General features: G+C 38.6%; 2 protein-coding genes and 1 long non-coding RNA gene across 4 annotated transcripts in view; 2 read left to right on the forward strand and 1 right to left on the reverse strand.

Moving 5' to 3' along the window:
* Positions 1-1,115: 1,115 nt before the first annotated feature.
* Positions 1,116-2,550, forward strand: LOC110371245 (TM2 domain-containing protein almondex). The gene is made up of 4 exons (XM_021327401.3): positions 1,116-1,338; positions 1,419-1,657; positions 1,740-1,861; positions 2,199-2,550. The coding sequence occupies exons 1-4, from the start codon at positions 1,245-1,247 to the stop codon at positions 2,476-2,478; spliced, it is 735 nt and encodes a 244-aa protein (XP_021183076.3). The 5' UTR covers positions 1,116-1,244; the 3' UTR covers positions 2,479-2,550.
* Positions 2,551-3,915: 1,365 nt separating this feature from the next.
* Positions 3,916-24,285, forward strand: part of LOC110371260 (guanine nucleotide-binding protein G(o) subunit alpha) — a 37,987-nt gene continuing 17,617 nt past the window's right edge. Inside the window, exons 1-4 of one of the 2 annotated variants that reach the window (XM_021327421.3) lie at positions 3,916-4,297; positions 15,175-15,217; positions 18,956-19,097; positions 24,119-24,279. In XM_021327421.3, coding sequence (XP_021183096.1) covers positions 4,180-4,297; positions 15,175-15,217; positions 18,956-19,097; positions 24,119-24,279 — 464 coding nt within the window. In that variant the 5' untranslated portion in view covers positions 3,916-4,179. Of the gene's footprint in view, positions 4,298-8,826; positions 9,332-15,174; positions 15,218-18,955; positions 19,098-24,118; positions 24,280-24,285 lie in introns of those variants that run through there. The other variant, XM_021327420.3, reaches the window with a different exon arrangement.
* Positions 6,939-7,857, reverse strand: LOC135117884 (uncharacterized). The gene is made up of 2 exons (XR_010277222.1): positions 7,229-7,857; positions 6,939-7,076 (listed from the first exon to the last, which is right to left on the reverse strand). It is a non-coding gene; the product is annotated as an uncharacterized LOC135117884 (long non-coding RNA).

The raw sequence follows: 24,285 nt of genomic DNA on the forward strand, positions 1-24,285 counted from the left end.
ATCCCATCATCGAGGTACCACACATTAAATTTAGAATTTAGCTGTCGAATAATAGGGTTAATAGCCAAGCTGAAAATGGCAGGCCCCAGAGGATCACCTTGTTGACATCCGACGGCCGAATCTAGAACTTTGTCTTTATAGAGTAATTTAGTTGAATGTCTATAACACTGCCAAAGAAATTTATATAATTTTGGAATTTCATTTTTAACTTCCGTCAACAAGGTATCTCTATTTACGGAGTTAAAGGCGTTCCTAATGTCAACCTTAAGGATGACCTCGCCTTTCCCGCTATTTACATACGTGGAAAGGGCGTGTACCGCAGCCTCACAGCCCCCCTTCGAGCCAAAACCTAGTTGTAAGGGCTGAAATTTGGCGGCCAGGGTTTCTTTGTAGTAGGCACAGCCAAACTTGGCTGCGATACGGCGGTATGTGCATCCCACGGCAATGGGACGGATGCCGCCATCTTTTTTACGCAGTGCACATAAATTGGCGCCATACAAAACGTCGATGACGGCTCCGTTCACATTGCCGGAGAGCATTAGGTTAATAAGGGCTGTCAGCTCCTTCAAAAGCGACTCACCAGCTTCCCCGGCGCTTGAGCACGTCAGATCCTTAAGGTGCTGCGGCGTCAAGCCGTCGAGGCCACCGGCAGAGCCGCTCCGGAAGGAGCCGACAGCAGCGCACAATTGGTTGGCTGAAATTGTTAGATTATCTGAGTCTGGGGCAGGAGGGTCGGGGAAGGAGAGGTCATCCGATGCTGCCGGGTGTTTACTCTCCAGAGCTGCAACAGTCTCTGGGGAGCACGGCGCAACCACATCACTACTGAAAAGAATTCTAGCGGCACCCCTTATGTCACCTTCCCCTAATTTTGACTCTACATGATGCAAGAGCCCTTTGTGGGAAAACTGTGCTGTAAATTTTGGGTCAAAAGAAGTAGAAGCACTATTACAGTTCTCTTTAACTTGGGCTGTTAGGGTTTTTTTGGAGGCCAAATTTTTTTGGACATGTAGTATCTTATAGGGAAAGGTAAGTAACCGCTCCCAAGCACGTTCAGAGTTCTCTCGGACGACGAGAGATTTACTAATATTATGTCTATGTCTCTTCTCTACTGTCAATTTGAAAGTGTCACTGTCAAGATTTGAGTTTGACAAGTAGATATTGTTTATTATATAGTGAATTTGCCCTATTTCTCTGGAAATAAAGAAAATTTTGATAAATATTAGGAAAATGGTATAAACAGCAAGATGCCGAGAAGTCTGCCACTAAGAATAAGCATAAGAGACTGTTTAGTTTTAGTTCTTTTAGTGATATTTAATACAATCCACATAACAGACATGGGTAAGTTACATTCCTACACAACACTTTTAGTTGTATATTATTTACCCTTTACAGTGCTTTTCACAGTATTTCTATTGCAGCTAACAACAATATGGATATACAAAGCAAAGAGAACAAAATTAAAGACGATTCGAGTGACAAAGGGGTGAATTTTAGTGAGAATGAGGAATACTTGAAGAGTTGTCCTTCTGTGGACCAGGACATTTCCGAGTGTTCCTCCTTGCAGTATCCTTGTATAAACTGCGACAGAAACATAGACTGCCGCTATGGAGGCTTCTACAACTATTCCTGTACAGTCAAACCAAAAATTGTTTGTAATGTAAGTAGTTTGTATTCATTGAAACAGAATTGTCTATGTCTATCAGTGCAAGTAACTTGTTCTAATTTACATTTAATTTCAGGGCACCAAAACATTTAACAGAACAGCCATGTGCAGGTTTTGTTACCAGACTGAGAAATGGGAACATCGCTGTGATCAGAAAGCTAATTGCAATTCTCTGGCGTCACCTCTAAAATATTACTTGTGAGAAACATTGTGATTCTAGTAGTTTAAATTGTTATTTAGTACACAGATACAAATAATCGTGATTTAAATTACTTATAACAGGATGACACATTTTCCTCTTTGAAATAAATTTTATTATTCTTATACATATATTATAATTTAATTATTCATCTATAAACTTACAAATGAATTATATAAAAATTACTGAAAACTCTAAAAGCTTCTTTCCATTGCTAATTGGAGTGTCCTAGAGATAGGCAGCATTTGCCTTATTGGATGGCAATGCTTATCAGAAAATATGAGAATCAGAACTTAATACTTGTATCAAATCTTATCAAAAACTATTAATTTTCAGAACAAACTGCACAGTATCTGATGATGTGGTCTGCCTAGGAAAACGCAGATTCCTAAAGAAGATCCGATGTTCATGGACTGCTGGTACTCGTTGGGGCACCGCTGTCATCCTTGCCTTAACACTTGGTGGATTTGGGGCAGATCGGTTTTACCTCGGCCACTGGCAAGAGGGGATTGGAAAACTCTTCAGTTTTGGAGGCCTGGGAGTTTGGACCTTAGTAGATGCCTTACTCATTGGAATCCACCACTTGGGGCCTGCTGATGGCTCCCTTTACATTTAATTTATGGTCTCAGTGAATAGAAATGTAGTATACTTGTACATCTTTTATTTAATAAAAAAAGCTCTTAAATTATTCAAATATTTTATTTCAATGCCTGAAGTAATTTCGAGCTTATGACTTATTTAATTGTTTGATGCAGAATTTTAAAGACTGATGTATAAGATTCGGCCTTGCAGTTTATTTACCAAGGTATGCACAGAGTGCTAGTTGAACTAGTGGATGTTATAGACTCCACCTTACATACTCACTTATGTTCTCCCTTATGTACTTACTACCCCTATGGAATCCTTTATCCTCCTCCTCCTGTGTCTTGCCCTATTTTGTCCCTTATGCAATACTATATGTAGGTACTCCCATATACACTCAAACGAAGCCAGAGCTAACTAGTTACCAGCCAAACACATAGAACAAACCAGCCCAAGTCAGGAAAAGTCGTTAGATGATTTTTTTATTCCAATAAAATAGCACTCAGCCATTACCCACATAGCCACAATTGCAAATTGGTCTTTCATCGTAGTTAATTACGAAGGTGGATAGGCTAAACGTATAATTTTATGACTGCACTTTTCTACACGCGATTGCATGAATTTCACATCCTTTGTTCAATCGAGAAAATGCAATCACGCGCATAACGATGTCGATATGTCGGGCTCTAAATATCTTCGAGATGAAATTAAAATACAGAATCACGTCTTCAGCTCCCCATCTATCTACTAATTGCTTAGTTAGAAGATAGGCTACTATGGGTACCGCTTGTGTTAAATAGAAAGTATGGGAGTTTAGACCTAGATCTTAAAGTTCCTACTCATAGCGTGACTTGAAACAGTCTTCCTCCTACTTTTTATTTAGTTAGTAGGTAAACCAGAAATTTATTAGCATAGAAATGTATAGCGCGACATAGCCCCGTAAATACTTCAAGCTACATCTGTCTATAACTAGTTTGATTTCTAAGTAAAGAGCTTCTCTTATTTAATGTGCCCCAGACATAAGGCCATACTTGGCTTTTTATTCAGACGTCCTAAAATTCAGTAACCACAGGAAGTAAAAATTCTAATGAGAAGCCTACACCGGGAGAAGCCTCCCTTAGTTCTGACTGACTAAATCCTAATTAGGAAGCGATTTAGGTAGGGCATTTTTTTACGTGGCATAAGGCCAATAGGACTAAGTAGGTACTCCGAGATATTCGGGCAAATAAATGTAGGTAGGCTAGTACTAAGTAGTTCAGTGTGCAATGGTACATTATTGTGTATGTCATGTCGTTGTGTAGGTGCCGCGTAGATCTGACGTGGGGTGTTGTTAGCTCGGCGTAGCTAGGTATACGAGGGAGGAGGGACCGGGCGGGCAGCGTGCGGTGGCCGGCGGCGGCCGGCGCGGAGGCGGCGACGGAGCCTGCGCACTGAGCGCGCCGCTCCAGGCCTGCGCGATCCGTCATTCGTTCGCGGGTTCACGCCGCGGCGCCACCTCGACCGGTCACTAGCGCTCCGCTCGCCCCCTGAGCTCCGTCGCGCTCGGCATCGCGTGCGTAAGGCACCGGCGGTTTCGTGGTGGTCTCGTGGCGCTGTTCGCGCGTCCCGCTGGTACCGGAGCACGCGTGCGCTCGCTCGCGCGTGCGCGGGATACGTGCGCGCGACGACGGGCCGCGAGCATGCGAGGGGCACGGCGCTGCCGCGCGTAGCGAGCCAGGCCGTGCGCGCCATCGCCATGGGCTGCGCCTCGTCCGCCGAGGAGCGCGCCGCCATTGCGCGCAGCAAGCAGATCGAGAAGAACCTCAAGGAGGATGGCATCCAGGCTGCCAAGGATATCAAGCTGCTGCTCCTTGGTAATGGAGCTTTCCTCTATCTCTCTCTAGGTAGCAGGTGCGCGCGCATGCCGGCTCGAGCTCTATTGACTCAGACTGTCGAACCGGCAATCTTCGTTTCAGGAATGTAGATAAATGCATCGGCATTGTTACCTAGCTTTCTGGTTACCATGTTCAGGGGCAACATTGAATTTGCTACTTACTAGCTAGATAACAAAGATATAAATATGATTAATATGAGGCCAGATGGCTTAGGACTAAGTACTCAAATAGTATTTCATTAAATTGTAATTAAAGGAGATATTTACCATTTTCAATGCTAATCTAGTTCTGTCTGGCCAAACAGACTCTCAAGACTCAAGATAAAAGACATCAGTCAAAAAATTTGCTTAACTCTGTTTGCCATAAGGCCATAACTCTGAATTTGCAACTCTAATGCTAGTCTAATGCTGACCTGGCTTCAGGAGATATCCCGAATAGGAATATTCTATCAAACTTGGTTGAAGGAAGGGACATCCCACTGCAAAATCTTCAGACAATCACAATTTTAGAGAGATCTCGTTGTACCTACCTACCAGGAAGATGATTCTTTGGTGATGCGAATAAACCTATGGTGATAACTTAACGCTTGTTCAAAATCTGGCCAGCCCAGGAGTATTTGAACTATAGTTAAGATTGCTTATTGTATCTATTTCTAATGATGTATTGTAGTTTAGGTAACTCTCTAATTTTCACTAGAAAGTCAACAGCATCATCCGTCACCTTGCCTTCCTTGAGCCTCGACACTTTCTTTGGAAACCTACCAACTAGGCACTTATAGATTGCAGCTGCTACGCTACTAGTTGATAGCGTAAACAAAATTTTTGCATGGGGACTCAAAACAGTAACATTTGTTGCATTTACCAGTTGAGCTTTTACGAAACCATTGTTGAATAACAACCAACGGTTGAATAACACCTTTTTTTCTGTCCTGTGCAACCCTGAACCTCAACTATAAGCATACTCTGTAAATATTAGGCTGCATATTGTAGCATAAATTTATTATATGGAACTGACAATTTTATAAGAATATGATACTACATAGGTACTGTGTTTTTGGAAAATATATCTAATGATAGAAATGTATAGTACCGGCTAGTCTACGCTTCCAAACTTAGGAGGTACCTACTTTATCGCACGTAGCACAGAACTACACCCGAATCTGCCACAAAAGTGTAAATAGAGAGAATCTAAGTTTTGTATTCAAGAACATTCCGTGCAGAAAGGCAGACGAGGCACAAACATGATCGACTGCATCTTAGTAGAACTCACAAAAAAATATGCACTTGCAAATATACGGGCATCCTTAGTGTCTCATGCCCGTTTTCACCAACGAATACCTAAATTTAGGGAGCATTTACGGAACACTTAATAAGAATTTCATTTTCACCAAAGCCTAGGTGTCAATTTTAACCTAAAAATTTCACTTAAACTTGGGAGCCCGATTGATGCCTGCTTAAACAACTCCTATCATTATCATTACAGAATACAAACATATTTTGAACCGTTTCTGGCGATGGATAGTGAAATGTACCTTTATATGTTATGTAACACCAAAAATACCATGTTTAAAAAGCAAAAAAAAAATGAAACGTAAACTTTTAGAAAGTTCAGAAGCTGTGGAGGTTGTGGATATGTAAAATAATAATCATTAGAAGACCACGTACCTATCTTACGTGAAAGAGCAGATGTCTGAGAAAAAGGTACGATGATCATGACTTTTTTATAAGATTATAGGTTATCACTTGCTATGAATGCACTTGCTAGGTCGTGATGTCGCTGAATTATTCAAAAATAGGAAGTCCTGCATGTCCATAAATATACAGACCATAACAGATGCAAATCTGGTAATCACTGATGTAGTTTCGCGGTGGCCGGGACAACTATAGGCCTATTCAGACCTAAGCGGTATTCGCTACCGTCTACGGCAGAGAAAACCCTGTGGGTATGCGGTAATATGACTGTTCAGACCTAAGCGGTATTCGCTACCACCTGCGACAGAGAAAACCCAGTGAGTATGCGTTAATATTACTGTTGATGTTCGGGATGCATGCCGCTGCTGCCGCGCGGTATGTACTTCTACCCACAGCGGCAGTGGATATCGCTCAGGTCGCTCTAGCCGCGGTATAATTATCGGCACGGATATTGAGCCCTGACCTTCACCTGCGCAGAAGCCATTTATTGGTTTATTGCCTTGTGTACAGTGCGCAAAGCGATCCCCACTCTTCCGCCGAGAGCTCAATATCATCATCAGCCTATCGCAGTCCACTGCTGGACATAGGCCTCTCCAAGTGCACGCCACTGAGATCTATTTTCGGCTTCTCGCATCCAGCTCCTGCCAGCCGTCTTGCGCAAGTCATCACTCCACTCAATATCCGTGCCGGTAACTATACTTGATACTAAATACCTGAGCGAAACCGGCGCGGTATCTACCTCTACCCACAGCGGCAGCGAATATCGCTCAGATTTGAATAGGCCTTAAATACCAAAACTGCAGTAGATACCAATGATTCGAAAATGGTGAATATGGAGGAGCCTATCTCCTAGGTGATAGGGGATACCCTCTGGAGGTAAGAAGTAGGCTAACATTGAACATAATAAATTATGTAAATTAAAACAAAGATAGTAAACAAATATTTTAATATTAGTCCTCATATGATGTACCAAACATTATCATCATCCTCCTGCACCAATTCAATTTGAGGTGGGCTGGGCGCAGCATGTTTTTACACGTCTTTCCAATTTCTCGCACCACCTGAAACTAAATAAATATATAATTTTAACCCCATACTTAAATCCATCAACTCATGGAGAACAAAAATACAATGAAGCCGACAGTAAAACAAGGAACACAGTTGTACGGCAATATCTTAATACACTATATTATTATACACAGATATTATTCACATTTACCTGTAAAGGGTTCCTGTCGCATTAAAACTATTTGTGACTGGATCCAAGCTTTGTTTTTGGCTTCGTTCGTGGTCCCATCCGTTTTTTGTTTAATATTGTGACTCTATGAGACGTCAGCAATTTCACTAGCTTGTCTTTTTCTTCTGCAAGAAAGGTTTATCCTCGTTTTCTCTTCTCTGCCAAAATAAACTTATCTATTCAACAATAATAAACCCAAAATTAACCTCACTCTATGTACACATACACATCAGTCAATTTGACAAACGCGCGAATGACATAGGTAAAAATTCACCTATAGAAAACCTCTTTACTGTTTTATTGCATAAAACATAGCGTAATGTAGTTTAAGTTAAATTAAAATAACATCACAAGAAAAAAAACTCACAGGCTTTAGTAATATATACTCGATAGACGTTTATTTCTTAAGAAGTACAGAAAAATCATTTTATCGATAAAATATCGACTTTGCATTATCGTTTGTAGAACTAGTAATCTGTCACTTACTTAAGGGATCCATGTACAAGTGTGGTGAAAATGAATTTAGGTAGGTGTCAAATTGGGAGGGATCCTTACTAAAAGTAGCATTTAGATAGGGAAACGGTAAGAGGTTGTTGGTGAAAACGGGCATCAGTGTAGCTATTCTACCATTCAGCTACCAGAATCTACATGATGGTACCTTCTGTTTATTATTAACACATTGTCTTTAGTTATTTTTAGAAGAAAAAAAATCCTATAATTAATCAATGCTCGATGAATTCGTACTTTATGGGTTTCTATGTTATTTTAGTTATTTAATGCACAGTAAGTTAAACATCTAGAAGAATAGTATTCCGAGCCTGAACTAACACTATAAATGTGCAAAAAATTCAGCTTTCGCCTATGTCTTCTTTCTTGCCTTTACTTATTCGCCGCAAGGAAAAACGTTTTATAATGATTGTGTTCATTGGATAAGGTGCTCATTTGTATGATATTATAATGAATTGTGCATCATTAATTGCTGATAAATCTAAGTAAAACACTGAGATTCAGCTGCATCTGCGTGGATTGAAAGCTGACTAAGACGTGGGTAGTTGGTAAAGGCAATGCAATGAAAATAATACCTAGATAACAAAGAGATGACTTTCTCGTTTGAAATTGATTCAGTGAGAAAAGTAGAATAGAACAAAGTAATTCTTTTGCAAAAAAAATGAAAGCAAACAAATTACGAAGAATCAAATCAAATTGCAATTCAAGTAAGCTTGCATACAGATCAAATGCATAATAGTAGAAAAATAAATTACTGAAACTTACATGGTTTTATTATGTTACATCAATTTACCATATTTTCAACATCTGTAAATAATATAAATTCAATTATATTCCTTATTCTTATTATTAGTATTCCACAGTAATAGTAGATATCACAAGTGGCTTTTGTAAAAATATCAACGTAATTTTTTTGAAATTGGCGCTATAGCTTTTTTATTCAATAAAAAAAATAGAATTTGTCTTTGACAAATCTTTGATTTTAGCGCATTGCTCGTGTTCTCTTTCGCGTGTGAATGTGCCTTCACGCATGTGTGAGCGAGTCCGAACGAAGATTTCCGAACGCACCCGAACGTCAGTCGAGCGGGGCGCGGTCGCTGTCACGGAGCGGAGTTGGTGCTTGTCATCCGGCCGCCATTATCTCGTATTTAAACGGATTTGTAAAATCAATTAAAGTTTGCATTGTCGTTGCGTGTTTTCAGTGTTCAGTGGAGTAAAAAACCCTGGAAATTAGCGAGACGTGGTCGTTTGTTCAAAGATTGTGTGTTTCGGATTTGTACGAACAGTGAAAAGTGGTACTGTTAGGTTACTGTGTGTTGGGTGCTAACATTGTGTAGGGTGGCTCCGGTCTCGCCGGAGCGGCAGGACGCGTGTGGAGCGCATGCAGAGGGAGCGGTGAGAGCGCGCCCGGCTCAGGGGTCGGGGCGGCCGGCGGCCAAGGAACAGGGACAGCTGCCGACATGGGGTGCGCCCAGTCGGCCGAAGAGCGAGCGGCGGCAGCTCGTAGCCGACAGATCGAGAGGAACTTGAAAGAGGATGGAATCCAAGCCTCCAAAGATATCAAGCTGCTCTTATTAGGTACGGTGCAGCTCTGTTATTTTGTCGCGATCATTGGCCGCACCCATGTTTCGGGGTGGTTGCAGCAATTTGGGCGTCTCATTTAGCGATGTCGAGTTTAATGGTGTCCCTGTTCGGGGCGTCCTAACGATATTCGTGAACCCTATTAGCTCGTTGCTCATTTTTAACGATCAGTAGAAATGGTTAGTTGCTTTCACTTGAACTAATCACTATGCCGGTATGTCGGTAGTTCCGTGCGCAAATGAAAGTTCCTATTTGTTTCACATTTAGGAAACAGATGTGTAACTCATTGTGTAGTCATTTCTATGCTAATCATGGTTGATTTCTGTACCAATGTCACCAACCTTGATTCAGGAGGGGTTTTCCTTATCAAATTGCGAAATATAAGCACTGTGTGACATATTAACGTTTCTGTTTGTTTTACCTAACTAATGAGATTGATAACATTAATTTGAACTCATGTCAAATCTCAGATAGCCAAAAATATATTTGACTTATCAGTGCAAAATACACCCATTTTAAGTTCCAATCAATATCAGTGCTTGAAAAATATTTCTTAGAAAATGATGTTCATAAACCTAGAAATAACAGAACCTAATGTAAAAACCTATTTAATAATGCTAAGCTGGATGTTATGGGTAGGTAAGGTGCTATTGAGCACACTCCATCATTTCTTGTAATTACTGTTTACCATCACTCTAATAATGTCAGTATTTCATGAGAAATAAGTGACAGTCAGCTACCACAATACCTAGAGATTCTTATCAGATCTGACTTAGTTGGCAAGGAGACTTCTCCATTGTGCTAGCTAGTAGTTTTCCTGCCATTTACATAGATGACCTTGATGTGATAACATTTTCAGGCTGATAACACAAAAGAAAAGCAGTTTCACAATAGAAACCTGCCAGGCAACTCAAATCCATACATAAGTTACATCAACATAAAATAAAACATATTTCTTGCTCTCCAACACCAAACAAAAGGTAATTCCCTATAGAAACACATAAATTGTGTACAAATTGTTTTAGTTATTACAAAACCACATGTAATGTTGTCAGTAAACAATCAACTAGTATTTAAAGAATTTTAATCACTGTAAACAGAACCTGTTGGCAGTGAGTTGAACCACTGCCAATATTTCACCAGAACAAAGTCATTCATGTCCAACGATAAATGGCACAATACTTATTTACATTTAAATACAATCACTAGAGGAAACACAACTAAAAACTGTCAGATCTATATACAATTTTGTATTGTTGTGGCTAATAATTTATATTGAAGAATTTTCCTTGCTTCATGTACCAATACGTGAAGTGGTATAGTATGTTCTGAGTAACTTAGGAAATTTTACTTCTATGGCATCTGAATCATAATAAAACATTGTATAAATGTCATATGACACACAGCTTGTGCAGAACAGTTAGTTAGTAATATTTTCAAACAAGGTCAAATTTTTAAATATTGAATTAAATTCGTGGGTTTCTTGCAGACTGGTTGCCTTGATCTTGACACTGATAAGTGAGTGCGTTGACACAAACTGTGATATTTGTGTTGTTTCACAGATGTTCAAACATTTGTCTTTTTTCAAAAACTTGAACTTTGATTTTAATAGGTTTTTTTTAACTGTTTAGGTAGTTCTTCTCGATGCAACCAACTCCTTAAAATTACTGACATTTCCTTAATTAACTGCTCTAAAAATAAAAAGATTTCAGTTTGAAATCATCACACATCTATTTTTGGGCTACATTATACTTTCTAATTAAATGGTGGTGTCATATCAATTGGTATTAGCACTATCCAGCTTTTACCTATGTTTCGGAATAATGAATTCTATTCAGAGTCAATTACTTAGTCATTATACACCTACAATGAGTCACCATTGTGTTTCTCTAATGTCTGCAATGAAGTAGGCAGTGGGAACGATCAACTATTTCTATGATTCTTATAACATTTATGTTATGATCTGAAGTCATGCTATGATTAAAGGCATGTCTAAGTGATCATATACCAGTGTTATTTCAGTTCTGATTAACATAATATGACCATAATTAAAAGTATATACGACCTGATAAAAGGTAAAATGTAGTTCAGGAGCGAAGGGAGTGGTTTTCTAAATTTAATCAATAAAACTATATTTCATGTCATTGCAACATGTTGCTACCTATAGGACAATAATTTTATATGACCAACTGAGATATTTATGGGTTTGTTTACCTTAAAACACCTATTAATATTTCTATTATATCATTTAAAATGTAATTAAGTGAACAATTTAAATGCATAATTTAGCTTAATTTTTCTTTCATATTTTCAACCTCCATTGACATTCAACACACATAAACCAAAACCAGGATAAAATTAGACTTATCCTTCAACTTACCTGGAGTAGATATTTCAAGGAAAATGAAACCAAAACAAAAAAAAAATGGTCTTGCAATCACATAACGAGCGTGAGGTGAATTCACATGTGACAAGTGTGTCAACTTCATGTCTTGGTCTAGAAGTTAATTGAGGTGTCACGGCATTCCAGCGTGCCAGCCCGTGCGTGCATGCCTGACCATGAATGGCGTTTTGCTTTAATGAGCCACTCCTCACAATACCACAAATGTAGAGCTCTATTCGAAAAATCTGGATATTACCCATAGTTCTATGGTAATGTCGTATTGTAATCAGCATTTCAGTTACGAAAATAATACTCAGTATGTCCCTATACCTAGTTCTTAAATGAAGGCAGCCAATGGCTGTAGGGTTTTTCCTAAATCGTCGTGGAGGTCGACTTAATTGAAATGTATGACAGGCGGTAAGTCTTGTAATAGTTATTCGGCGGAAAAAATCTTTAAACCACACCATTTACTCAATTACGCATGTTCGGTTGCCACCACTGGCTACGTGCGTCGCATCGTTCAAACCTACTTATTGGACTGTCCACCTACAATTTTACCTAAATAATTTTAACCTAATAAATAACATCATGTCATGCGTAAAGATCGAATATATTTCCGATACACGAATACGTACGACTAATTGTATTTCGATCGTAACGTAAACTCGTAAGACGATCAATTACAATCTATTGCACTAATCGGTCAATATCGATGTTATTAAAAAGATAAACGTATCATAATCCTAATGTTATGTCATTTGGATTAGATAGTAGCGAAGTTAAGGTTTGAAAAGTAGAGTTACGCGTCCTTTTACCAACTACTCAAAAATAGTGAGGAATTTGTCAGGTTTACATTGTTGAGGCGATTGAACGGACGTTACAGGCAGGTATTTTATCAGACAAGCGGCGTTTGAGCACGCGACGATGTTATCGTGATGATAGCGCAAAAAGGCTCAGAGGCGACGTCTACCCATCCTGTCACCCCAGCGATACACAACTTAGATTCGATACATTATGTTTTTATCGAAGTTTATGCCACGATAAAAACCTGCCAGGTTCATGCAAAAAAGTGCTTTACGTTATCCAAATGTAACTAAAGACAATAAAATCATACTTATAGCGTCGTTCCTCACAGGTTCGCAACATTATCTGGATCTAAAACTAAGATAGTGAGGTAATGTGCCGTTTATTCTCTGCTTCGATCGTTTGATCTGCGTGAGATAACTTCAAAACTGTTCGAATTCTTAAGCACTCACTACCACTAACTAAATATCCAACATGACATTCACTGTTTTAAAAGTTATTATATTGGGTGTTCGTGGGAATACTTTCTTGGCACGCGATTACCATCCACTTTATTGTGAAAGTTCTTCCACTGTGAATATAAAATATGCGATGATACATTTTATTCTGACGTACGAATGTATTGTATTCGCACGAGGTGTAATTTCCTGTATATTACATTTAAGCCTAGACATTAATCAAAGGTATGAATGGTTGTACGAGTTGCAATGTAGATATGGAGTGCACTCGGGTGATAATGTCTATATCGGGGGTCAGAGATCGGCCGTTCGCGTTGGCGAGCCAATTAGAGCCAACAGGGGTCATGATACCAAGAACCTGTATTTGACAGGGTTCGTTTTCCTACACCCACGTAATTTCGTCACTTTATTAGCCAATTAATATCTACGTACTAAGAAGGATAATAAATATAACGGAATATAAATATTGTGTTGAAATGGCACCTACATTAAGTATTTTATAGATCTCATTCGAAAAGCTTACATGTGGATAATATTTGAGAGACAGCTATAGCTATTCTTCAACAATTAACGCTTGATTAGACATCGTCATTGAGTCATCACCTATTGTTCACTATTGTAATTACAATCAAGTATACAAGGTCGAAAAAATAACATTTTTAACCCCCGACGCAAAAACGACGGGGTGTTATAAGTTTGACGTGTCTGTGTGTGTGTGTGTGTGTGTGTGTGTGTGTGTGTGTGTGTGTATGTGGCATCGTAGCTCCCAAACGGATGATCCGATTGTAATGCGGTTTTTTTTGTTCAAAAGGTATGTCAGTCGGGAGTGTTCTTAGCTATGTTTGGTGGAAATCGGTTCAGGTCTTCAAGGTCATCAGCTCGTTTGCTAGATGTGATAGGAATGTTACACGCTCAGTTTTCTTGCAAGTATATGCGGGATCAGAAATTTGAAACACTAATGTCTTTTGGAACCACTGAGCTGGTCTGCTGTTAGGGCACGAAGGTAGGAGACGTAACCCTGAACTGCCTTTTAGTAAACCCATCGAGTTTGGGCTCGTTGAATTTGTCTTGACGAGTTCTCTTCATGTTTCTGATTGACGAGAACCTGATGCTGGAAATGGGATGTGGCGGATAAAACCCTGAAATGCCGGAATGAAACGGATAAACCAATTTATATTTTTGTTGAAAATCTAGAATGTCCAAAGGTTAATCTTTATTGTTTCTCAATCTGTGCAATTCTCCCAGAGCCAGTTTGTCATGAGGATTGTTAAACAGCTTCCTTTGGCCGAGATCGCATATAGCGACCCCATCTTAAGATAAAATCATTAAATGAAAGAAGGAAAAATTAAGGAGCCCCTTTAAAAAGCATGAAATAAAATTAAATTACAAATTTAAAAAAACCCCCGACCCAAAAAAAGTACGCAATAATTATGACAAAAGGTTAAAAACGCTAAACCCTATAAAAAGCAAAAAATAACTTTTAACACTACTAAAACAAAATTTTGACGTGTCGGGGGACCGCTTTTTACCTTCATAAATACTTACATAAATCTAATGATACCTACCTAATTACAACATTCGTTTAAAAAAAAAACACGTATCTCAAGTAATGAATTAGAGCGGTCCCCCGACACGACAAAATTTTGTTTTAGTAGTGTTAAAAGTTATTTTTTGCTTTTTATAGGGTTTAGCGTTTTTAACCTTTTGTCATAATTATTGCGTACTTTTTTTGGGTCGGGGGTTTTTTTAAATTTGTAATTTAATTTTTGTTGTTGGATGTCCATTATACACAAGGGTGTTAATGGAAAACCCGAAGCGTGCTCAATATGCACAGAGCTGAAAACACCGTAGCTTTTATCGACCAGCTTGGTAAACCCTTCGTTCGTCTACCTAGCGTACAGTTCACATTAAACGCTGTTAATTTATTTTTCCATGCTATTTTCACTCAACGAGACGTGCATAATGTGAACTGAAACAGTTTAAATTTAGGCGGTAATTAAATGTTTTTATATCATCGCTCTTTTTATTGCGTGGTTTGGCGAAATGTCTGCTTTGAAGAAACGCAGCTTTTATGTAATGTTTGTCCCCCGAACCCACTTGCTCAATGAATTGTAATGCATTGTGAATAAATTATGTTAAAAGTGTAAAAACACGTTGTTCTGGGAATCGATTTTCATTTCTGTTTTTATTTACAGGTGCTGGTGAATCAGGCAAAAGTACTATAGTCAAACAAATGAAGTGAGTATTCTTATTTTTACAATATTTACCAATTTGTAGATAGTTAATTGTATTGCAAATAAATGTTAAACTGTCAGCCATTTACACCCAGAAAGCGAATAAGTTCAAAAAATATCTGATGCATCTCTTGCAACTGGCTAATTGTGTGATTAAAATAAGTTTACGTGAACATAGGAAACAAAGTCTCGATTTTACTCAAATATTCCTAAACAGACAGTCACGTTCCAGGCACGTAAAAGATTCATATGAACCCCGAAGCGACTTGGCACGGCTCCTAACTTTTTGCCAGGCCGCAAAGGAAATAGATTTTTGCATCCTTTATCAGTACTCGTGAACCGTGTGACATTTACATCCTTTGAATAGCAACAGAAGTTTTCTTAATAGATTCTTCGATTCCGAAACCCATAGTTAATCTATCTTGGAGACCAAAGGCTTTTTATCTTGAACTGCCTAGTCGTATTCATTTGAATGGATACATCTTTCCTACGTTTCCTGATCCTTTAGTCTCTAATAAAAATAACAGGATACCTATATTGGCGAGTTTTCTGTTAAGGCATTTTTTTCAGCAATACATTGGCATTAACATGGCTATGGTTCTAAGTAATTGACAGGATTCCCTATCTCTCATATTTGCATTGTTACCTATTCTACCTTTTTTGTAATTCGCCGCAATAAGCTGGGTACACATTGTTATCAATTATACTCAGTCGTATCTATCTTAATCAATATTATTGTTTAGAGATATAATACATCGGTCCATTGCTTGCTATCTCCCTATCTGCTATCAACGACTTGTCAACAAGCGTTTTACATTTCGAAGATAAAAGATTACTGGCTGTTTGAATATACTGTTGCAACATTGAACATTTCAAAATCGCATCAAATCAATATCTTAGTTGCATTGAATTGTAAGCTAAAATCCAGCCTGAAAAACTTGAATGTCAAGGTGCACATACAGTAATATGAAGACGTTAATAGGGTAGTTTCCAGGGTCGAAATAATGAAATAATATTTAGTCCGCTTTTTAGATAATCAAAAAATATTGGATACGTATTTTTTCTTTTTTTAATTAAACATAAAATGACAAAGATAATACACTTCAAAAATTAGGAGTGGGGGCCTTTTACGTCACAGTGTCCTGAAAATTGTAGCAACTTGTGACGTCACACTCAACTTTAACACGCTATATCTTAACAAGTTCTGATCCAATTTAAAAAAGAAAAAATACGTATCGCTTAATTTTGGACAATCTACAAGACGGACTAATTATTATTTTTTAGGAAACTACCCTATTGTCTTGGCAACGTGAACGTAGATAATGTTCCGTTGTTTAGCACAGTAAATGATACGTCTTTGTTCATGTTATTTGAATTAGAAGATATTTGTTTCCACGTCATGCAACAAGGTGTTAGCAACGCAACAAAATGTGACGTCACTGTTCGACATTGACGTAGTTATGGTCTGATTTACACCTGTCTATTACGTTTGTTACCAAAAGGAGCAATCAAGATAGACATGGGCATTCTATGATTTTTATACACCTAGTATTGAAGAATCATCAAAAAAGTGGTACCTGAATCACACAAACTCGGCTTCGGCTCATGAACAGAACAATGATTCTGTCATTGAATATCAATCTCAGTAATGGGAGTTTCCAATTTTCCATTGACAGCGGAATCTTTGAAACTATAGTAGTTGCTAGTATCAAATTAGGCCGTTATCTAATCAAGGCCTTTACTATTGATTTGTAATGTCAACAAATCTCGATAAGTTGTCATCAGAATATGCTCATCGCGAAGCAGAAACATCGATATGTTTTTACAATTGTCAGTGTTATGGTACTGAGATCAATGTTTTGTGGGTGTTACCACATTGCCATCACACCATGCCGTTGGTGACGTCATCCGCGTCCCGGATGCTACAGATCTATAGAACGCCAGACGGTCGAAATCAAATTATTTTATCGATAACCAATATAGGTAGGCTTTCATAAATGCTGCACTTAGTCCAAAACAACAACATCATTTTCTTTTATTTAGAAGTTAAAACCGTGTCAGTGTATTCATGTAACTTTCCTAACTTTAACGATCTTCGATTAGGACGGAATCTGATGAAAATGAAGCAAAAATTCTATGAATACTTGAAGAATCGCGCGCCGCTCGCTCGGCACGATTGTTTTCATTGGAGTGCATCATCCGCACGCACCACCTCCATTGTTCGAATCCGTAAAATACTAAAATATTTACTTAACATCTTGTTAGAAACTGTCAGCAGCTTATTGCTTTCATAACTTTGAAAGAACGGTTGTGTCTAACTACTTTGTTTTATGTGAAACCTGTAGAAGAACAGATTATAATAGAGTGGGTATTTTAAATCGATGTCTACATCACTTTTTCATTGCTTTAAGACACGAAAACGAAACAAAATTGCTCAAATGCAAAAAAATCTATTAGATATTTGATAGTTGGTAAAAGTTAAATAATACATTATGCAAGTCTGCACGGAGTAATCCATATTTGGCACCACATAAATATCTCGAAGTTGGAATTGGTTGTTTGTCATTGTGTAGAGCCTACTGTCCTCACCTTCATTCACTTATTTATGTACATGCTATTTGAAAGTCTGATCGACTAAATACAGAGTGATCTGGGCACGAATGCAACATAATATGAAATTAAGATGAGGAATCAGGAATATGGCAGGTTTGACATGCAACTTTGCATGAGTCACTTATGACTGTAGGTATCTAGAAAAGAGGTCCGTCATAATATTAATAAAGTTTCAATTAAGTTACCTTAAAATCACAGATCAGGCTTTATAGTCAGAGCGTTCAAGACATGATGTTGCTTTTATATTATCACTAGCTTTTGCCCGCAACTTCGTTCGCGTGGAATAGTGACTACCAGCAGATTTTTGATTTGACCAATAGATGGCGCTATATGTCCGGAATAATTTTATTTTTATTTTTTTTTTGTAATAAAAACTATCCTATGTCCTTTCTCAAGTTTCAAACTATGTCTGTACCAAATTTCACACAAATCGGTTCAGTAGTTTAGGCGTAAAGAAAAGACAGACAGACAGACAGACAGACAGACAGAGTTACTTTCGCATTTATAATATTAGTTTGGATTTAAAAGATGCATTTGGTGTCGCTTGTGAAAAATTAAATTCACGCCTTCACTTTTATATGACACTCGATTGTACACACAGTTAGACACAGTTTCTCCTGCGTTTTTTAACATACATCTCATTATACGAATGGATAAAGGAAACTGCAATTCAAATTTACTGCTAATTTGTTATACATTCCCGTAACATTAATGGCTACGTCATGAAATCACATTGGCCGAAGCTGGAACTCAACAGTCTCGTTAAAATACCGCACTATTGGAACTATGAATCACAATGCCATCGATGACTAATACTACATTTACGCCTTTTATTGACTCGTTCTCTCAATTTGACCAATTATTTATCCTGTCATGAACGAATTAGCATATTTGTCATTCATGGCATCTTCATGTAGCATCCGTATTTTGAACTTATTCGCTATTTATCAAACATTTGAACTCGATATTGTATACTAGTGTAACCTAGTAGCTAAGTAGTTTTTTATATCAATCAAAAAATGCACATTTTCCTAACAAAGGATAGTAGAAAAACACATGCGGGTATAATTTTATGTATCGTTAGTTTAGTGTGTTTGAAATGTTTAACAATATTATTTCCTTTGCACAGAATTATCCACGAAAGTGGCTTCACAAATGAAGACTTCAAACAGTACCGGCCGGTGGTGTACAGCAACACGATTCAGTCGCTCGTCGCCATCTTGCGCGCCATGCCCAACCTAGGCATCACCTACGGCAATAAGGATCGAGAGGTAAACTGAGCTTTTTACTATTCATACGCTTTACTTGCATACCATAGTGTATAGAACGGGTGGCTTAGAGCTAAGTACAATTTTGGACCCTGTAGGCTACAACAGAATATGATCAATCTTTCGTCTAAAATTAGGTATATCATTGTGCAAAACGCTGATACTCAGCTGCATCCTGTGAGACTGGAAGTCGACCCCAACGAAGTAGAGAAAAGACTAGGCATAAGATGCGTGCCTGGCAGGAGTCCCAATGCCACGTTATAGGGGCAAATTCGTTAGTATGAGCGACTAAGCGACTAGCGAGGAAATCCTTCGAAGTATTTGAAATTTTTGGCGAAGAAAATTGGTAATAACTTAAAACAACATTAATCCAGTCAACCACCACTCTTGTGATACACATTGCGGCATTATTCTCCAAATATATAAAGAAGAAACAATGAAGCCTTTGCTGGATTTGATTGCCCCCGTAATGTCCAAAGTTTGCCAAAAAATTAACAAAAAACTCCATTGATCAGTGCACTGTTCAAATTGATATATTTATTCCAAGATATTAATCCCATAGTAGTCATTAGTTTACTAAAAAAATAAAATCAAAGCGAGTATTCGTTGCGTAAACGATAAACTGCGTCGATTACGTGTCGGCTGTATGCTATAAATAATGGACGGTCTTCAGTAAAAATAATGTCGATTGCATCGAAATGTACATTGGGAATAAGTGCGCAGAGGCTTCCGTTGGCCGTTAATGCTGATTACCAAGCGATTTGTGAGAGCCCAGTATCGGCAGATACAGAAATGTTATGATACTTATTGCGTATTAACTTTTTTCCTAGACCCGAAATGTTGAATGTTTAGCCCCAATTGGTTTGCTTTATAAACTTCAGCATACTTCGCGAACCCAAAGAATCGAGGACAACTGATGCATCTCTTAAAATGTATGCTATTGTTTCGCTCTTCACAATTTGCAGGTGAACAGTTTCCATGAATAAACGATAATTGCATCTGCATTTTCCCAGGACTTGTTCGATTCTCTGAAATGCTCCCTCTGTGGAGATCAATATTGGGTATTCGTTATTCATGAGAGTGGCTCGCTGGAGACTGGCCGTCCGGTCTCGACTGCACTCTTGTACAACAGCTTATTACATTATTTGTTTCCCGAATTCGCTATGAATATTGATACAAAAACTTTAACGTATTTTAAAATTTCGGTCTCGTTAAATAGTTTTCTGTCGTTTTTATTGACTGTTTTCTACATTGGCGACTATAGCTTAGTGATTAGACTAGTTCAGTTACTGTAATATACGGGTATGTCGATAGACAACAAAGCATTAATCAATTTACCAGTTTAGATAAGGCTAAGGCAATCGGAAACCTGGTTTTAGTGCCAACGTTAACGAGATATTGTTAACTGAATAATTTACAGTAAACTAGATAAGGTGGCAGTGTTGTTTTGCGATAGTGTACGATTCTATTACCGACTAACGAACAGCCACCGTACATGTATAAAATCTGAAAGGGATACAATGCCCACTGTTATCATCAAGAGTACCTGTTAGGAATGTCAGACAGATAAGGTATCTCAGTTCCGTTCCAACCTGTTGAAGAGTCGTTCATATCAACGTCATCGGTTATACAACGAACGAGAGGTTGCTCTGAAAACTGTAATTAATTCACTCGTCACGAGATGTGACGCACGCACCGTATGACATACCTAGGTACGTCTCAAGCTTTGGTTTCCTAGGAAAGCGGTGCCGTCATATAGCGGCCGTAATACAGCGGTGAATGACGTCACCAGAACGTTGTCTATGTAAACAAAATGGGGCGGTTTCCTAGAGAGCGGTAACTGACGCCGTAACTTCAAAAAGCGGTGCCGCCATTTGCATGACGGCCGTCTTGACGGTGTCAGATAGTTTGGTGAACGTTTTATTGAAAGCGGTGAAGCTTTTTTAATAAGTATTTGTGGTTTTTTTTTCGGAACAACGTCAAAAATTAGTTACAACCCTTGGAGCAGCGAGGACGACGAAATTTTAATAGATTTCGTTCGTAACCACGAAGCAATATATAATATAAAAAGTAAAGATTATAGAAAAAGTCAACTAAAACAGAAATTGGTGTCGTGAAATTTGAGAAATATTAAGTTTTATTTAAATAAAAGGTTAGTAAGTATGATACAACTAACAAAAAGTCTGACGGTGTGTTAAAACGGCCGTGGAACTTTCCACATATCATCACCGTAAAGACGACCGTCTATTTGCGTTCGTAATATGACGGCCGCTATATGACGGCACCGCTTTCCTAGGAAACCCAAGCTTTACGCTCGTAAGCGGATCTTGAATGACAATAAAAAATGTCTGTTACAATTCCTTCTCACGGTGTTAATTAATGAAAATTGGAATTGAAGGACGAATTGTAAAGACCGCACCCATATTACCTTACTCAGTTCAGTATTATCTTTAGATCACATGTCCGGAGTTCGATCCTGCCGATGTATTCCCCTAATGAGACATACGTCCCACCCTCCTATTAGTTTTGCATATTGTACGCGTTTGTCCCCGTGTGCACACGACTCCGTCAATGTAACCTCGTGCACCTATCTTGTTATCATAGTAAAGGACAGGAAAGGTGGACGTGACAGTCCTATCCGGCGCAAACATGTTGAAACAAAACCTTAGTACACGCACAATGAATCACATGAGGGCTGTCTCAGCATTGTTTCTCATGTTAAGACGGCATTATGTGAGCACCTAGGGCTCAGTACAATGGTTTTAGCTTTCATGTAAGAATGGCTCGCCAACTATAATAAGCAGCTTCATGAAAACATTCTGAGTTGCGCTACTCATCTTCCTTCTGTATGTTGTGGAGATTCGCATTGATAGGCTTAGCCTATTTTTTAAGTTTTCAAAATAGATAATATCATCGCTTGTCGAACTTCTGTTTAGAAAGGCATAAAAAATATATATTCTGTGTCTTAATAGAGAAAGAAAATTACAAACATAAGTATTTTAATAATATGCCATTTAATTAAACGTTTGGTCTGTTTTACAAGTAAGGAATACTTAAATACCAGCTTAGTAACGACCTAATGGACGTCGATGTATTTAAATGAATATGCAATGTGTAAGTAACAGGGGTGGCAATGTCGGGTTATTCCGAGGAGGGGTTGTGAATGGCGCGGCGAGCTTCCCGGCACCCGTGCAGGCAGCGCGCATGCGCCCCGCGACCCGCAACACCCGTCATAATTAGAGCATATTTCACAGAAACCTCTGCAACCAGCAAAGCACGGGCCTGATGTATGAGTTATTTATTTCATAGCAAGCATGGCATTTCATGCCGCAATGCCGCTAGAATAATCTTTTATATTACCCAGAAGCAGATTGGACTTGTCTCTGCTACATAAAGTATGAGTATTTATGATGCATTGCAGTGTAGTCGCCAACAAACTACGTGAAACTTTGAAACGAAGACTAAACACATCAGAATTTTGGAGATTCTTATTAGTCAGAATTTCACATAGCGGTTAGCGGGTTGCGTAACGAAAGCGTACGGTTCTCCGAGACGAGTTTGCTAAATGGATTACTAATCGGATTAGCGTATGTCGAAGATGCTGGGTCACTCAACTCCAATTGAGACGATATTGCTCTTCGACACGAATCATTATGACTCATCATTCTTTATGGATGTGTTTACTGCTTTAAAAGTTAGGCAATCGTTGCATGGGGGAGTATGTTACAGTGATCGATCAAAAAGGAATCACTATGCTCTTTAGCGGAGACTGAATGTAGTATCACAAAATGCGCTCTAGAAGTTACGCATGTACGTCAGAAAGCCTACGTAACGAGCTGAGTACGGATCATTAAGTCGTTAATACTTAATAACTACCATGAATGCATTTTTGTTTACATTTCTGAAATACCGAATGTTTGAACAACTAACCCTAAATAGGTAGGTACGAGGTAGTTAGTGTTTAATTCATTGAGTTGATCTGTCATGGGGTTTTTGGAGGTAATTAAAATTATTTGTACATATAAGGAATAATATGTGCTGATCCCATTATCCAAATAATTGCTTACCTACCAGGATATTCGGAGCAATAACACTATTTCCTTATTTCCGTTCATTGTCCGATGCTGCAAGCTCATTTTCAGTATGAAGAGTCAATAGGCTGAAATATGAGCTCTTCTTTATTGTGTATCCCTTGTATTTTATGTTATTTAGCGAGACCTGTACCTCTTGACATCTCTTATCAAATAAAACTAATACTACTACTACTACTTCTAAAATAAGACTAATTTATCAATTTACCAGCCACTGTAATCCTATATGTAACTGAAAAGTTCAGTAATCTAATCTAGCAGAAATGTACTGTACCTACATTTAGATTATAATTCCTCACAGGTAATTGCTTCATTCATAATTTAGGTGGGCAGAACATTCTATGATTCAATTCCAGCCGTTTTGTTAAAATTAATCGCGGTCGGCCTGGATACAAGAAAGCATTAACAATTCTATTTTTCAACAATGACTGCTTTGATCCATTTAGGTCTTACCGTAGTGACGTCATGCGTAGACGTAGATTAATCAATACACTGCTAGAAGGCTGACCTTGGCTGTTCCCTGGCTCTGCAAAGTCCTTATCATTAACTGCACCCGTACATTGACACTTCTCTGTATACAAAACAGAATTGGTGAAATAATACATGCCGGTAGCGGTGAAAGTTTTGGCTGTGCTGCCAACTACTGCGGAGTAATGACCTGATGCCCTTTTTAGGAAAGACATTGTACTATGATAGGCAAACGTTGGTGTCAATCCAAGAAATGTTATGAATGCGAATGTGAAGTTTTTGGTTTGTTTGTGTGGAAATAGAATTCTTCTTGGCGCCACGCTCACGAGAAATGGAGATAGAATGAGACGTATGGAATGGCATAGTCTTTCTGTCTAGATGTGGGAAGAATTTCCCTGACGAGGTCAGCGAAATTATTAATAGAAGTGCAAACTTAAAAACCTAATTACTTTATATTTGTTGCAGAGCGATGGCAAGATGGTGTTTGACGTGATCCAACGGATGGAGGACACGGAGCCGTTCAGCGAGGAGTTGCTGGCGGCGATGAAGAGGCTCTGGGCGGACGCCGGCGTGCAAGAATGCTTCGGTCGCTCCAACGAATACCAGCTCAACGACTCCGCCAAATAGTAAGT

Source organism: Helicoverpa armigera, chromosome 15, assembly GCF_030705265.1.
Source record: "Helicoverpa armigera isolate CAAS_96S chromosome 15, ASM3070526v1, whole genome shotgun sequence".
NCBI lineage: Eukaryota > Metazoa > Arthropoda > Insecta > Lepidoptera > Noctuidae > Helicoverpa > Helicoverpa armigera.